The sequence below is a fragment of the Musca domestica genome, unplaced genomic scaffold, assembly GCF_030504385.1.
Source record: "Musca domestica strain aabys unplaced genomic scaffold, Musca_domestica.polishedcontigs.V.1.1 106, whole genome shotgun sequence".
Lineage (NCBI taxonomy): Eukaryota > Metazoa > Arthropoda > Insecta > Diptera > Muscidae > Musca > Musca domestica.
Window position 1 is genome coordinate 2,255,380 of NW_026712122.1, and position 17,306 is coordinate 2,272,685.

The 17,306-nt window shown below is 38.2% G+C and overlaps 1 protein-coding gene across 1 annotated transcript in view; it reads left to right on the forward strand.

Moving 5' to 3' along the window:
• Positions 1-17,089, forward strand: part of LOC101887535 (uncharacterized) — an 80,493-nt gene extending 63,404 nt beyond the window's left edge. Inside the window, exons 4-7 of the mRNA XM_059128682.1 lie at positions 8,343-8,594; positions 10,947-11,878; positions 12,141-12,362; positions 16,221-17,089. Coding sequence (XP_058984665.1) covers positions 8,343-8,594; positions 10,947-11,878; positions 12,141-12,362; positions 16,221-16,474 — 1,660 coding nt within the window. The 3' untranslated portion in view covers positions 16,475-17,089. The remainder of the gene's footprint in view (positions 1-8,342; positions 8,595-10,946; positions 11,879-12,140; positions 12,363-16,220) is intronic.
• The last annotated feature ends 217 nt before the right edge of the window (positions 17,090-17,306 follow it).

Genomic DNA, 17,306 nt, shown 5'->3' on the forward strand with positions numbered 1-17,306 from the left:
GTGCACAATTAACCCGAAATCGGTTGAAGATATTTATGGGGCCTTATCCAAATCTGAACCGATCTTGATATAATTTGGCAGGTATTTCTAGCCTGTATCTGATAACTGGTAGCAAATAACATTGTTGTCAAATGCATATTACGAATTCGAGACATTTAAACACCAAATCGGATGGAAAATATATTTGGGGGCTATATCTGTATCTGAATCGATTTTCACCAAACTTAATGTACTTTCTTCTAGATTGCATTTGATCGGATATGCCAAAATTCAGGTCATATATACTGATATTGGCTATTTGGTGCACAATTGACCCAAAATCGGTTGAGGATATATATGGGAGCTATATCCAAATCTGAACCGATCTAATATACTTATTTCAGAGCTGTATCTGCTATCTGAAACCGAAGATCATTGTTGTGAAATGCATATTACGCTTGTGAAGGACTTTAAACCTCAAATCGGATGAAACATATATGGGAGCCATAGCTATATATGGACCGATTTACACCAAATTTGAAGTACTGGTTCATAGGATGAATTCAGTCGTAATTGCCAAAATTCAGTCCATCGGATAAAGATATATATGGGAGTTACATCATAATCGGAACCGATTTCCATAAAATTTGACAGAGGTAATTTCGAGAACTATCTGATGTCCGGTACCAAATATCATTGTTGTGGAGTGCATATTACGTATGTGAGGGACTTATAACCCCAAATCGAATAAAACATATATATGAGAGCTATAACTATATCTATTACTTGCTTCTAGACTGAATTCGGTGTGAACCAAAATACAGGTCATTTGGACTTTTATTAACCATTTGATGCACAATTAACCCGAAATAGGTTGAAGATATATGAGAGCTATATCTAAATCTGAGACGACTGTCATCAATTTCAATAGGGTTCGTCCTTGGGCCAAATAAATATTGTTTGCAAAATTTCATCTCAATCGAATAATAAATGTGAATCTCAATCGGATAATAAATGCGTTTGTTCACAAGAATACATGTAGCGTATAAGAGACTTGCCCTTCTACTTAAAACTAGCGTAGAAAATTACTTTAGCAACTGAAATACTTATGACTTCAAGTACCCTAGCCTTCACCAGCCTCTGCTTTCAACGGAAAATCTACAAGTATTTAAAAATTAATTTTAAAAATACGTCAACTTTCCTGTATATTAATATGCCATAAAACCGAACGTATGAGAGAATTGACTCGATACGTAACATGCCCTCTTTAGTAGTAGTAGTAGCCACATAATCCTCTTTAGTAGCCTTTCAAATACTGAAGGAATTATATGATCCTTGCCTAAATTTCCAATACCTTTTCCCAAAATTGTCAAATCACCTCGGCATATTTTATTAGCTCCCCATATAAAACTTTCTGTGTGGTCTTATTTGTCCAGTTATTCGTCTCCTCCAACCATTGCACATGGAAAATATTTTTCCACAATTTATATTTAAAGAAATTTGTGATATTATCACAGATTGTTGTTGTTGCTGTGTTTTTCTTTTAGCATGGCAAACAACAAATGTTCAATTTTTATTTAGAGTCTTACGGGACATTTTGCTATTGTGTAGCAGCCAAAGAAATGTATTTTTTCGGAGGTAACGAGCAAACAACATCCAACATTAAAAAAAGACTGGGAGATGGAAATATATACAACAAAGCAACGACAATGATGATATGCTTATGCACCACAACGCCCACATGTAATCCAGGAAGTTGTTTTGATAATCATCTCTGGTGTTACAGTTTTTCACTGGAGAGCTACTAAATTCAATTAATGTTTGTTTTGGAAGTTAGATGGTGTGGGGAATTAACGTTTGGGTAGGTTAGGTGTATGTATTCTTCAAAGAATTTATTTTGTGTAGCCTAAAAGTATGCAAGGAACTTTTAGGGTTGGTGAAGAACACCTTAAAAAATTAAAATACAGTAAAAAAGGTAAAATTCCTTGAGAACCACACCCTCCTATATAGTATGCATGGTTATAGCCTAAGGCTATTCATAATCATTTTTTCACGATGTGTGGCGGTATATTACAATGAATAAATAGAAAATATAATTTTGGGATTAAGAAAAAATTAATTACTTTCAACTTACTTAAAATGTAAAAAAGAAATGTCAACATACCTGAAAAGAGAAAAATGAAAATAATTATTATAATTACTATATATTACAAATATATATATTTTGCCCTGATTTGAAAATCTGCGTCAGCTAGATCCAATAAATATCTCAACTTTCGCAAACTTTTACAATTTTTTGTTTCACAAACTATAAAATATTTGTTTAATTAATTATTAAACCTCAACTATACTTTGGTGGATATATTTAGTTTGGAGTTCGACATGGCTACTCCATCCTATGACATTTTCGTATATCCTTATAAATAAAATATATATTAAACTGAAACAAAGTCAAAAGCCATAATTTTTAAATTTTTTTTTATTTAATTGAATGAAAGCAAAAAAATCGGAAATAGCATCAAATTTTAGAATAAGTTTAGATTTGTTCGAATTGGTCACTTTTAGAACGAATTATGGCCTTTAAACGACCAATGAAACCATCACAAACTGCCCGAATGTTGCTCTGTGGTATTTTGGCCCATTCCCGGCGAAGCGCTTGCTTGAGGTGATCGACACTTTGGTATTTTTTGGTGCCAACTTTGCTTTCCAAAATACTCCAGACACAATAGTCCAACGGATTGGTATCCGGAGATTTTGGTGTCCATTGTACGCTGGTAATGAAGAGAGGAACCTCATTTTGTAACCATTCTTGGGTGGCGCGTGCTGAATGCGATGGTGCTGAGTCCTGTTAGAATGTCCAAAGTCTGCGGCCAAGACTTTAATACACCCTCCAGAATATTTTCGCGAAGCGCTTGCTTGAGGTGATCGACACTTTGGTATTTTTGGTGCCAACTTTGCTTTCCAAAATACTCCAGACACAATAGTCCAACGGATTGGTATACGGAGATTTTGGTGGCCATTGTGCGCTGGTAATGAAGCGAGGAACCTCATTTTGTAACCATTCTTGGGTGGCGCGTGCTGAATGCGATGGTGCTGAGTCCTGTTAGAATGTCCAAGGTCTGCGGCCAAGACTTTAATACACCCTCCAGAATATTTTCGCGATAATATTCGGCATTTATTCTAGTGCCACGGGTGGAGAGTGACCATCGGCTGTTATGGCGGCCCACACCATCACCGTGGCCGGCGCATGAGCTCTGGTGGCCAACCGAAGGTGCACATTTTCAGCTGACCTCTTTGGCAAGTAAACACGATCATTTTGTTTGTTTACAAACTGCTGGACAACGAATGTTTTCTCATCCGATAAAACCAGTTCACCACTTTGGCCCAGCGAAGCATCTCTTCAGCTCTTTTGAGTCAATTTTCTTTCTGTTCCGGTGTAAGTTCTTGTACTTTTTGGAATTTCAATGGATTTACACCGATCTCATTTGTCAATATTTGCCAAATTGAATATTGCGATATGTTCAGCTCACGAGCCATTTTTCGGCCACTGCAACGCGAGTTTCGATCAAGTCGCTTCTTTACTTTTCGAACCATTTCTGCTGATGTTGCTGTTTTCTTCCGTCCACTTCCTTGACGTCGGGCTACGCTACCAGTATCACGGTAACGAGCAATGGTACGAGACACGAAAGATTTATATTTAAATGGTGGAGAGCTCTAACGATAGCCACTTGTGGTTTCCAGCCAAATATAAAGAAAGCACACTATCACGCTTGAATTCCATCACGAATAACTTTTTTTCTAGAAAATTCTCACCAAAATGCCTTGGTACGCTTTTAAACAATATAATGGGCTGTCACTGGAATAATTTTAACAGCTGTCGGACGAGTAGCTTAGAAATGACAGCAGTCTAAAATTGGTTGCAGTTTTTTCATCTCACCCTGTAGATATTCATTGCATAGACGACCCTAATTAAAGATTGTGCCAGCCAATATCAAATCACATACACACACGCTATTTATAGCAATTTTAAAATTATCTTTTAATGTAATATTAAATATAGCTAATAACGAAAAAACAATTCCTATACAGGTCACGTTCATCTGCAGATTTTTTACCATTATTATCGGGCACATCGTCGTCCCATTTTTTTCGCAATAACACAATTTTAAATAGCTCACACACGCACATAAATATTATAAATCACCGTGACTTATAATGAAAATTAATTAAATTCATTAAAGTTCGATTCACATAAATATTCGTGCCACATTTAACCTGTAATTTTCTTTTCAACTGACGCTGTTGCTGCAACGGCATGTCGTACTACTCTACTCCACATACATGCATTCAGACATATAATAAGTACCTTAGGGACCTTCTTCATCTTGTTGTGGAAGATCTCTCGGTGGTACTGGTGTGTGAGTTTTCTTTTTATTTATTAAATAAATCATTTCAACACCAGATGCTTATTTTTTCTTCACGAATGCCTAAGTTAAGAAACAGTTGCAAGTTGGCGGCATTTGTTGAATTGATTCATTGAAGTTGCCACTTGCAATTGGCCAATTTAAGTTGAAATGTTTCAAGGGATGTATCTGCTGGAGAGCGTGTGGCAGGAATTTTTTGGCACAGTGGAAGTTTTTTTTTTTTAAATTTTAGTAAGGAATAAAATATAGCAAAGATCACAGAAATTATTGGGTAATTTTTAGAAACATTCTTTAATGAATTCGAATTGATCGATTGTCTGGCTTCGGAGTCTAAAATTTCTTTTCAGTTATGCTGGACATCAATCAACTGTGAAGGGCTTCCATCCAAGGAAAGCAACATCTTTAGTTCCTAAAATTTTTCGTTTTAAAGGAGAAAGCAATTCAGTTATTCAAATTTCGTAGAGATCTGTTTAAATACAGGGTGAGATGAGAAACTACAACCAACTTCAGACTGCTGTGATTTCTAAGCCACTAGTCCGATTGCTGTTAAAATTATTCCAGTGACAGCCCATTATATTGTTTACAAGCGTACAAAAGCATTTTGGTGAGAATTTTCCAGAAAAAAGTTATTCGTGATGGAATTCAAGCGTGATAGTGTGCTTTCTTTATATTTGGCTGGAAAACCACAAGTGGCTATCGTTAGAGAACTCCATCATTTAAATGTGAACAAATCGTTTGTGTCTCGTACCATCGCTCGTTACCGTGATACTGGAAACAGCGACATTAAGGAAGCGGACGGAAGAAAACAGCAACATCAGCAGAAATGGTTCGAAAAGTGAAGAAGCGACTTGATCGAAACCCTCGCAGTGGCCGAAAATTGCTCATGAGCTAAACATATCGCAATATACCATTCGGCAAATATTGAAAAATGAGCTCGGGGTAAAGACATTAAAATTCCAAAAAGTGCCAAGACTTACACCGCAACTGAAAGAAAACGAGCTAAAGAGTTGCTTCGCTTGGCCAAAAGTGGTGAACTGCCGAATTTGGTTTTCTCCGATCAGAAAACATTCGTTGTCCAGCAGTTTGTACGCAAACAAAATTATAGTGTTTACTTGCCACAGAGGCCAACTGAAGGCCACCAGAACTCAAGCGCCGGTCATGGTGATAATGTTGGCCGCCATAACAGACGATGGTCGCTCTCCGCTCGAATTAATCGATCGTGGCATCAAAATAAATGCCGAATATTATCGCGAAATATTATTAAAGCCTTAGGCACGCAAACTTTTTGGCCGCAGGTCTTGGACATTCCAACAGGACTCAGCACCATGTCACACAGCACGAGCCATCCAAGAATGGTTACAAAATGAGGTTCCTTATTTTATTTCCAGCGCACAATGGCCACCAAAATCTCCGGATACCATACCGTTGGACTATTGTGTCTGGAGTATTTTGGAAAGCAAGGTTGGCACTAAAAAATACCAAAGTGTCGATCACCTCAAGCAAGCGCTTCGCCGGGAATGGGACAAAATACCGCAGAGCAACATTCGGACAGCGTGTCATTGGCAGTTTGAAGGCCATAATTCGTGTCAAATGTGACCAATTCGAACAAATCTAAACTTATACTAAAATTTGATGCTATTTCCGACATTTTTGCTTTCATTCAATAAAATTAAAAAAAAGTAAAAATTATGGCTTTTGACTTTGTTGCAGTTTTTTTTTATCTCACCCTGTATTTGTTAAGAAATGGAAATTTATTTATTCAAAAATATTTCTTTTTTTGCCAACTCTATCCCACTGTTCATTACGGCTAAGAAAAATGCGTTTGCTAAATTACCCTAGCTGAAAACGTGTCGGTGCACATTTTGCAAAAAAAATTGTTGAAATCTTTGGAGATCTTATCCAGAGAACCTTTTCCCGTCCCCTGCACATGGAGTCAACATATTTCCACCATATGGCATATGCTTATGTGCAACTGGGATTTTTTTTTTTTTGCAACTTGTTTGTTATTTCTGTTCTTTATTGCAATGGGAACTAGAGCTTACATTTGTTAATAAGCTGTTTTTATGTATATTATTGTTGTTGCTGCTGGAGTCTGTTATAACTGCCATTGCACACACACAGAGGTTAAATAATAAACAGCTTTTAAAAATGTATTTTATTATTTCATTTCATGTCTTGAGGGGTTGATTTTATTGACTACAGTACAGATATAAATGTCTGCTGGCAATAAATAGGCCATCCGTTTGGTCCTAGTTAAATGGGTGCGCTCTTGGTTTCGAAAACCAAGATGTTTTATTATTTTCTTGCAACAATGTTGCAAAAGTCCTACAATTACTGTCTGGCGAGAAAGTCAGGGTTATTACAGTCAGTATATTTGGCTATAATTTGTAGGTGTGTCATAAGTCAAACTATGATCAGTGATATTCATAATTTATGAAGCTGTAGATGAATGGTTTATTTAAAGGAGGGTAACGTAATATAATCAAAATGAATCAGAAGGGGGACTGCATTTCGTCAATTTGTTTGTAGCTAAATTATGAATACAGGGTGAAATAAAAAACTTCAGCAAAGTCAAACTCCATAATTATTAATTTTATTGAATGAAGGCAAAAAATGTCGGAAATAGCATCAAATTTTAGAATAAATTTATATTTGTTCGAATGGGTCACCTTTGGCACGAATTATGACCTTCAAACGGCCAATGAAACCGTCACATGCTGCCCGAATGTTGCCCTACGGTATTTTGGCCCATTCCAGGCGAAGCGCTTGCTTTAGGTGATCGACATTTGGTATTTTTTAGCGCAACCTTGCTTTCTAAAATACTCCAGCCACAATAGTTCAACGGATTGGTATACGGAGATTTTGGTGGCCATTGTGAGCTGGAAATGAAGCGAGGAACCTCATTTTGTAACTTTCTTGGGTGTCGCGTGCTGAGTTCGATAATATTCGGCATTTATTCTGATGCCACGGTCGATAAATACGGGCGGAGAGCGACCATCGGCAGTTATGGTGGCCCACACCCTCACCATGGCCGGCGCTTGAGTTCTAGTGGCCAACCGAAGGTGCACATTTTCAACTGACCTCTTTGGCAAGTGAACACGATAATTTTGTTTGTTTACAAACTGCTGGACAACGAATGTTTTCTCATCGGAGCAAACCAAATTCGGTAGTTCACCATTTTCGGCCAAGCGAAGCAACTCTTTAGCTCCTTTGAGTCTATTTTCTTTCTGTTGTGGTGTAAGTTTTTGCACTTTTTGGAATTTCAATGGCTTTACCCCGAGCTAATTTTTCAATATTTGCCGAATGGAATATTGTGATATGTTCAGCTCACGAGCCATTTTTCGGCCACTGCGACGGGGGTTTCGATCTAGTCGCTTCTTTACTTTTCGAACCATTCCTGTTGATATTGCTGTTTTCTTCCCTCCACTTTCTTGACGCCGGGCTACGCTACCCATATCGCGGTAACGAGCGATGGTACGAGACACAAAATATGTATTCACATTTAAATGCTGGAGTGCTCTAACGATAGCCACTTGTGGTTTTCCAGCCAAATATAAAGAAATCACACTATCACGCTTGAATTCCATCACGAATAACTTTTTTTCTTTAAAATTCTCACCGAAATGCTTTTGTTCCCTTGTAAACAATATAATGAGCTGTTACTAGAATAATTTTGACAGCTGTCTTAGTGTCTTAGAAATGACAGCAGAGTGAAGTTGGTTGCAGTTTTTTCACCCTGTCATTAATTGTACATCTCGAATCCATTACATTTACTTGTGCTGAACTATTTGTTCCCTGATCATATCGACTATTAAAACAGGCCAAATCAATACATAGTTATCCCTTTAAATGACAATAATTATAGTAACACAACATTCAAACATGTTCTCTAACACCAATTTAATGTTTCTTCTTCTCCCATCTTCTACCTCATTACAGATCGGCCAACTATTATCGTGCCACAAATATTTGTGAATTATCTGAAATGGATCGTATTACATTGGCTGGCACCAGTGCATTCCAAAGTCAAGATGGCATCGATTATCTGGAGAACAATTGTGCCGAAGAACCAAATAAATTATGCGAATTCAAGCGTTTATCGGGCAGAATATTGAAAACGGTCGATTCCGTATATCAGGATGTTGGCAGCATTGATGAGTGCCGTGATTTATGTATAAATTCGCCATACAGGTAAGTGGTGTTGTGTGTAAGACAAGACAAAAGAGAAGAGAACAGTAGAAGCGAAAAACGCCAACACAAAAGTGATGCAATGGAGGACGAACTTTAAACGGCAAAGATAATGATGACACTGGCAAGCAGGCTGATCATGGTCAAAGTATTTTCATGACATTGCCAATGTTTGATGTGCTCATCGACGACAGTGATGTGGAGGTTGTAACATAGTAAAAACCATCGCAAAACAGAACGCATTTAATGTGATTAGAAGCAATATTAGGCGATATCGTTAATATGGTGCTCGGTGATTTTCAATGGCTAAGAGTAGAATAAGCCAAGTCAAGTAGCAGTGAAAAACTTTAATGCAACAAGTGCCTAGTTGCAGCACTTGGTTCGAACAGCTTTTTGAGAACAGGTTGATTCAGCAGTAAGTTAGTTACAGGTCTAAGTTATGACCCAGCTCTATTAGTTTCTTAGCCACAAATATATTATGACCAAATTGTTGCAAGGTTATTTATGATCATCTTTTCTATGGCCAACCGGCCCACCACGCACAAACAGGCTGCAGTTGCACAAAAAAAAAAAACGAAACCACTCTCCACCATCTACGTTTAATGTTTTGGGAGACTCGTGATGCTCATAAAATTTATTATGCTCTAAGGTGTTCTCATTTTTTATGAGCTAAAAACGGCGATGATTTTCGGAAAATCTAAATTTATGATACAAACATTGAAAAACGCTAAATTCTTTCATTCGATCAAAGATTAATGCGAACTTGTTTTATGGCTTAACGGAATTGACGGGATATACATGATATGCTATAAGGAAACAACCGAAGAAGAAATGGAGAGACGACCTAGGGGTTTGAGTTGTAATGTGAGCTTTCATGTTTTGGCAAAATTTAGCAAAGGCTTGAGTGATTCATAAATTGCGATAATATGAGTTGTAAAAATTCAGTGAAGAATAAAAGTATGCAAAGGATTACTAAGGACAAGCAAAGAAAAGTCTCTGTAGATGAGCTAAATGAAGACGAGTTGAAGTGAATCTTTGTAGACGATTTGAACTGATTCTTTATAGACGATTTTAAGCCTAGACTCGAGTCGATATAGACGAGTTGAAGGGAGTCGATAAAGGGAAGCTAGTTAAAGCGAGACGAGTTGAAGGGAGGCGAGTTGAAGGCGGGCTGAGTTGAAGGTGTCGGTATAGACGAGTTGAAGGGAGTCGATATAGACGATTTGAAGAAAGTCGATATAGAGTTTAAGGGAGTCGATATAGACGAATAAAAGGGAGTCGATATAGACGAGTTAAAGGGGGTCGATATAGACGAGTTAAAGGGAATCTCTATAGACGAGTTGAAGGGAATCGATATAGACGTGTTGAAGGGAATCGATATAGACGAGTTGAAGGGAGCCAATATAGACGAGTTAAAGGGAATCGATATAGACGAGTTGAAGGGAGTCGACAAAGGGAAGCGAGTTAAAGGGAAGCGAGTTAAAGCGAGACGAGTTGAAGGGAGGCGAGTTGAAGGGGGGCTAGTTGAAGGGAGTCGATATAGACGAGTTGAAAGGAGTCGGTATAGACGAGTTGAAGGGGGTCGATATAGACGAGTAAAAGGGAGTCGATATAGACGAGTTAAAGGGGGTCGATATAGACGAGTTAAAGGGAATTTCTATAGACGAGTTGAAGGGAATCGATATAGACGTGTTGAAGGGAATCGATATAGACGAGTTGAAGGGAGCCAATATAGACGAGTTAAAGGGAATCTCTATAGACGAGTTGAAGGGAATCGATATAGACGAGTTGAAGGGAGTCGACAAAGGGAAGCGAGTTAAAGCGAGACGAGTTGAAGGGAGGCGAGTTGAAGGGGGGCTAGTTGAAGGGAGTCGATATAGACGAGTTGAAAGGAGTCGGTATAGACGAGTTGAAGGGAGTCGATATAGACGATTTGAAGAGAATCGATATAGACGAGTTAAAGGGAGTCGATATAGACGAGTTAAAGGGAGTCGATATAGACGAGTTAAAGGGAATCTCTATAGACGAGTTGAAGGGTGTCGATATAGACGAATTGAAGGGAATCGATATAGACGTGTTGAAGGGAATCGATATAGACGAGTTGAAGGGAGTCGACGTAGACGAGTTGAAGGGAGCCAATATAGACGAGTTGAAGGGAGTCTTTATAGACGAAGTTGTTGGTAAACTAGAAGGGACGAGTCTTTCCAGGCACATGAAAATCAGCTTATTATATATCAAAAATCGTCATAAATGACTAGAGATATTTACAGGCGTCTGACAGTTTCTCGACTTTTTTATAACGCTGACTAATTTTGCATTGCCCGAACATTTACTTTAATTTCTCTCTCCCGTCAGATGCCACTCCTATGATTTTGGTGATACCGGTGATATGGTCTGCCGTTTGTCCCATCACAGCCGTGCCACATTATCCGATGTACAAGATCCCTATTTGGAAGTACCCGAAGCTGCCACCTATGAATTGTCGTCTTGCTACAATGTAACGATTGAATGTGGAGCTGGTGATATGGTTGCCCGTATACGCACTTCAAAATTATTCGATGGCAAGGTGTATGCCAAGGGATCGCCCAAATCCTGCTCGGTCGATGTTAAAAACTCTTTGGAATTTGAATTGAAAATGGGTTATCAAGATTTGGAATGCAACGTGCGTCAACAAGGATCCGGCCGGTATATGAATGATGTGGTCATTCAACATCATGACACAATTGTTACATCTTCAGATTTGGGATTGGCCGTGACATGTCAGTATGATTTGACCAATAAATCGGTGTCAAATGAAGTTGATTTGGGTGTTAAGGGTGACATTGAACCGGCCCTGTCCGAAGAGGTTATTGTTGATTCACCTAATGTAATTATGAAGATTACCGCCCGTGATGGTTCGGATGTTATGCGTTCCGCCGAAGTGGGTGATCCTTTGGCACTGAAATTCGAAATTTTGGATGAATCGAGTCCTTATGAAATCTTTGTTCGTGAATTGGTTGCCATGGATGGTGGTGATAATGCTGAGATTACCTTGATCGATTCGAATGGTTGCCCCACAGATCATTTCATTATGGGACCCATTTACAAGAGCAGTTTGTCGGGCAAGATTTTGTTGTCACATTTCGATGCTTTCAAATTCCCATCATCGGAGGTGGTGCAGTTCCGCGCCTTGGTAACACCCTGTATGCCCACATGTGAACCTGTCCAGTGTGACCAGGAAGATATTAGTGGTGAATTTAAATCCCTGCTGTCCTATGGTCGGAGACGTCGTTCAGTTAATGTCACAGGTGAGTATCAGGAGGGTGATCAATATTCACATATTTCCCTATCAATTTCCTTGTGATTCCCCTTGTCCAAATTGTCACCATTTTGCTTATCACATAGCAACATGACTTTATCAATAGTATCTTTCTTGCCTCATCAACTGCCTAATGATAACATTTTATCGCTTCATTTGGAGCTTCTTCACTTAGCCTTTACTTTTTGTTTAGCCCCATACTTTTTGTTTGTTAATTTATATATATTTTTTGCCTTTTTCTTCCCTTCCAGCTTCCTTTGGTGGTAATCATCTTAGACAACGTCGTGAAACTACCAAGAAACCTAGTCAAGAAGATTTGCTTTTGGTGCAATCAATTCAGATCACTGACAAATTTGGCTTCGATAAACAACAACAATCGAAATCTAACAGCAACCACATGGGCTACGATGCCAATGAGACTGTCTTCATTTCCAGCGAAGCAGCATCTCAAGGATTCTGTGTTAATGCCATTGGTGAGTGTTTTTCTTACTTAGATAATGATAAATACAGTGACCGGATATGATATTATGGAACACAGCTACCATAATATATCATGCAAGTCAGAATTTTAACAGAGAAGCCATAGAAAAGATATACCATTTTTACAAGCTATGTGAGAGAGAAAACGAACGAAAGAGAGAGTCGCTATCACTCTCGAGAGAGTGAAATTGAGCGAAAGAGAAAGATAGTGAAAGTTAGCGAGAGAGAAAGAGAAGGCGAGCGAGAGGGAGGATTTCAAAGGATTGCTTATAAAAGACCTCCATGGAGTATTTATAGACAGGTCGCAAGTCTTCGGAAGGTAACCCCATAGACGCCCTGAAAGGAGTCCCCATAGACGAGCTGGAGAGACCACCCAAAGACGAAGTTAAGATTATTTATAGACGAACCCAAGCGATTCTTTGAAGAAGGGGGTATCCTTGGATCAGCTAAGGAGACTCTATATAGACGAGCTGAAGGTAGTCTCTCTAAACTTGGTCAAGGGAGTTTCTATCTACGAGCTGAACAAAGTTTCTATCGACGAGCTGAAAGGAGTTTCTATAAACGAGCTGAAAGGAGTCTTCATAAACCCGCTTAAGTAGTTTCCATCGGCGAACTGGAGAGAGTCTTCATACGACTAGATGAATATATACTCCATAGACGACCTGAATGGATTTTATACAGACGAGCTGAGGGGATTCCATATAAACGAGATAAGGAAATAACTCTGCTCAAGGAAATCGTTATAGATAAACCTAAGGGATTCCTCTTCCTAAAGCGAGTCTTTATGGAAGAGCTGTGTACAGTCTTTATGGACGAGCTAAAGGGAGTCTTTATGGACAAGCTGAAGGGAGTCTTTATGGACGAGCTGAAGGGAGTCCTTATGAACGAGCTGAAGGAAGTCTATATGGAAGAGCTGAAGGGAGTCTCCATAGACCAGTAGAAGATAGTGCCAAGAGCTTAAGGGTTACTCCATGGCGGAGCATAAGAGTTTTTCCCTAGGAAGGAAATCTCAATAGACAAGACGGAAGGGAGTCCTCACACATGAGCGGAAGGAAATCTCCATATACGAACTGAAGGAAGTTTCCATAGACGCGCCGAATGGAGTCTCCTCCATAAACGAGCTTGAGAAAGTCTCAATAGACGTGATGAAGATAATCTTTAAAGACGAGCGTAAGGGAACACAAGCTAGGTGTGGTATCTACAAACGAGCTAAGTGCAGTCTATCTAAATGAACTTATGGTGCTGAGAAGAGACTTTTTAAACAAGTAGGGGGTTTAAGGGGTTTAAAGTAACAAGAGCTCTTTTTTATTGTCGAAAAAAGGAGCTACTTGCGTTCTAATTCTAGTGCCATGTACTGTTTTGGCAACAACCTTGTGTCAATAAATCGGCTAAATAATGGCTAAAATCAAATACAAATGCCAGGTGAAAAACTGAAGAAGAAAAGGACTCAATACAAAATTCAATGAAACTCGAACTACGTCAGAAAGGTTAACTTCAGCCAACCCCAAGATGGAATCGTCTTTCTCATCAACGAATCACCTGAAATGAAATTAGAAAAAAAAGCAACGATCATCGTCAGATTCATCATCATCCTCATCATGGACACTGAGAATGATGATAAAACTGGTGACGATGATCAGCATGTTCAAACAATGTTGTGGTTCTGCTCTTGGTCTTTATACTTTGTTTTTGATTAAACGTGGCCAGACGATTAAGGCTGCTGTTGTTTAGTGGAGTTTTGGGACAAAGCCAAACAAAGTAAATGGTGAAATTGTACATGCCAAAGGCTATTGCAGCTCTATCGAAGAAGTAAGGCAAGCGTAGGAATCCAATTGCTGACGGTAAGATATGGGAAATCTTGGGATTAGCCCTATTAGATTTTCTATGTCTGTTGTGGTCTCGATCACATACAGATCATTGCTGTTGTTGCAACTTTGCTATTACATAACACACACACCGGAGAGACAGAGAGAAAGGTGTGCAATCAGGCGTTAAGCTTTGACGTAATTGTTTTTGTTATAATTTAAGTGTACATTTGATCTATGATTGTTGCAAGATTTAATGACTTCAAAGGAGCCACCATTACCGGGAGGACGGCAAAACGGGAAATACTCGTACTTGTAGACTAAGGAGTACAATTGCAAGGAAATCTATTTCTTTGAAAAAAAAACTTTGAGCAATGAAACAGTGTAGTCATCCAGGAAAACAGGCAAAACAAGAACACAGGTTGATTTTCCAACTGCGATTGCAATCATCATCATCATCGTTGTCATGAAGGACAAGTGTTGTTCTGTTTCCATTTGCTTTGCTCTTCGAGTGAAACTTCCTCAAAATGCTGGAAGGTTGTGGGGTCTTAACACCCATGAAAATTTATGTGAGAATATCTAAGATTGATTTAATTTGCCATTGATTTTGCTGGGTGGGTGGAAAGACAAAGTGGAAAAACGGCAGCGCCTAATGGAGCTCTATTGGTATTGAATTATGTTGCTGCGCCCCCGGGGCGACTTTTTGTAATTTTTTCATAACGGGATTTCTTTTCAATTAAATCAAATAGAATGCCTTTAATTGCAGAAATGAAGAAAGTCTTTACAGACGGGCTGAAGGGTGAGATAAAAAAAACTGCAACAAAGTCAAATGCCATAATTTTTACATTTTTTTAAATTTTATTGAATGAAAGCAAAAAGTGTCGGAAATAGCATCAAATTTTAGAATAAGTTTATATTTGTTCGAATTGGTCACCTTTGGCACGAATTATGACCTTCACACGGCCAATGAAACCGTCACACGCTGCCCGAATGTTGCTCTGCGGTATTTTAGCCAATTCCCGGCAAAGCTAGAAATGATCTACACTTTGGTATTTTTTAGTGCCAACCTTGCTTTCCAAAACACTCCAAACACAATAGTCCAACTGATTGGTATCCGGAGATTTTAGTAGCCATTGTGCGCTGGAAATGAAACGAGGAACCTCATTTTGTAATCATTCATCAAGACTTTAAAACACCCTCCAGAATATTTTCGCGATAATATTCGACATTTATTCTGATGCCACGGTCGATTAATACGAGCGGAGAGCGACCATCGGCTGTTATGGTGATCCACACCATCACCATGGCTGGCGCTTGAGTTTTGGTGGACAACCGAAGGGGCACATTTTCAGCTGACCTCTTTGGCAAGTAAACACGATCACTTCGTTTGTTTACAAACTGCTAGACAACGAATGTCGAATCATCGGAGAAAATCAAATTCGCCAGTTCACCACTTTCGCAAGCAATTCTTTAGCTCTTTTGAGTCTATTTTCTTTCTGTTGCGGTGTAAGTTCTTGCACTTTTTGGAATTTCAATGGCTTTACCCCGATCTCATTTTTCAATTTTTGCCGAATGGAATATTGCGATATGTTCAGCTCGATCAAGTCGCTTCTTTATTTTCGAACCATTTCTGCTGATGTTGCAGTTTTCTTCCGTCCACTTCCTTGATGTGGGGCTACGCTACCAGTATCACGGTAACGAACGATGGTACGAGACACAAAAGATTTATTCACATTTAAATGCTGTAGTGTTCTAGCGATAGCCAATTGTGGTTTTCCAACCAGATGTAAAGAAATCACACTATCACGCTTGAATTCCATCACGAATAACTTTTTTTCTGGAAAATTCTCACCAAAAAACTTTTGTACGCTTGTAAACAATATAATGAGCTGTCACTGGAATAATTTTAACAGCAGTCGGACGAGTGGCTTACAAATGACAGCAATCTGAAGTTGGTTGCAGTTTTTTCATCTCACCCTGTATATTTATTTTCTCAAGTATTTATGCAATTATTTAAATATTTATTTATGCTTCCCTTTCTTATAGGACTCATTGTGGCTGCCACTGTTTTCCTGTTGGCCCAGCTGGCCGTTATAGCTATTTGGACCTACTTGTATCAAAGACGTCGGAAATTGCAACCCTACAGCAATGAGGGCATGAGCAATGCCTCCAGTTATGGATCACACAGTGCTGGTTCCAGTGCCTCAACTATTGTGGGTAATGTACCCAATGCGAGATCAGAGTCGTTGTGTAAACTATATGAAGGTGGCTTTGGATCAAGGCATGGACGTCAATTTTGAGGCAATTCGTAGATAAAAAGACAATTTTCAATTGACTCAAAAACAAGAGGTTAAAGTATTTCGAAACATGAGAAAAAATCGAGTTAATTTAATTGAAAAAATACAAGAAAAAAAAATGCTATAAAAAGATAATGCCATTTAAGAGAGAAAAAAGAACAAAGCAATTTAAAAAAATATATATTTTTTTTAGAAAAATTCAAAACGCAAGCGAACAAAAAAAATGAAAAAGAAAACATACTTAATGGTGCCGGATAAAGTAAAAACTCGAGGGCAATATTTATTTTTATAGACATCTATGAGTAATTGCTAGGAATAACTATATTTAACACGTATTATGGACCTAATAAAGGGAGTAGCATTGTTAGGGAAAATCCCAAGGGACACGGACAAACGGTTGTCATTCCCTTTTAATGCAACACCTTTTATTTGCAGAAAGAAAAATAATTAACTAAAATCAAATATTATTTATATGTAAGTTTTTAGTTTATAAACGCAAGAGAGCATATTTAGAAAATTGCTTTAAAAAGAAACTTTATAGAAGTATAAGAACAGATTTTGCGGAATTATTTAAAAGAGAAGACTTCGTAATGAGACAATAATAATAACAATAATAATTTTTTTTTTTTTTGTGGAAAAAAGGACGACTGATTAAGAAAGGATAATTATAGTGAAGAAGAACAACAATAGTCTAGATAAAACGTAGTTAGGTTTTAAGTTTTCGTCCCTTGAAAATTTTAAAATTAAAATTAAACAAAAAGTCAAAAAATCGTATTTAAAAGTTTTAGCAATCTCATTGTTTTGGACCGGTTGCAATTTTTTCCTATTTTGAAAA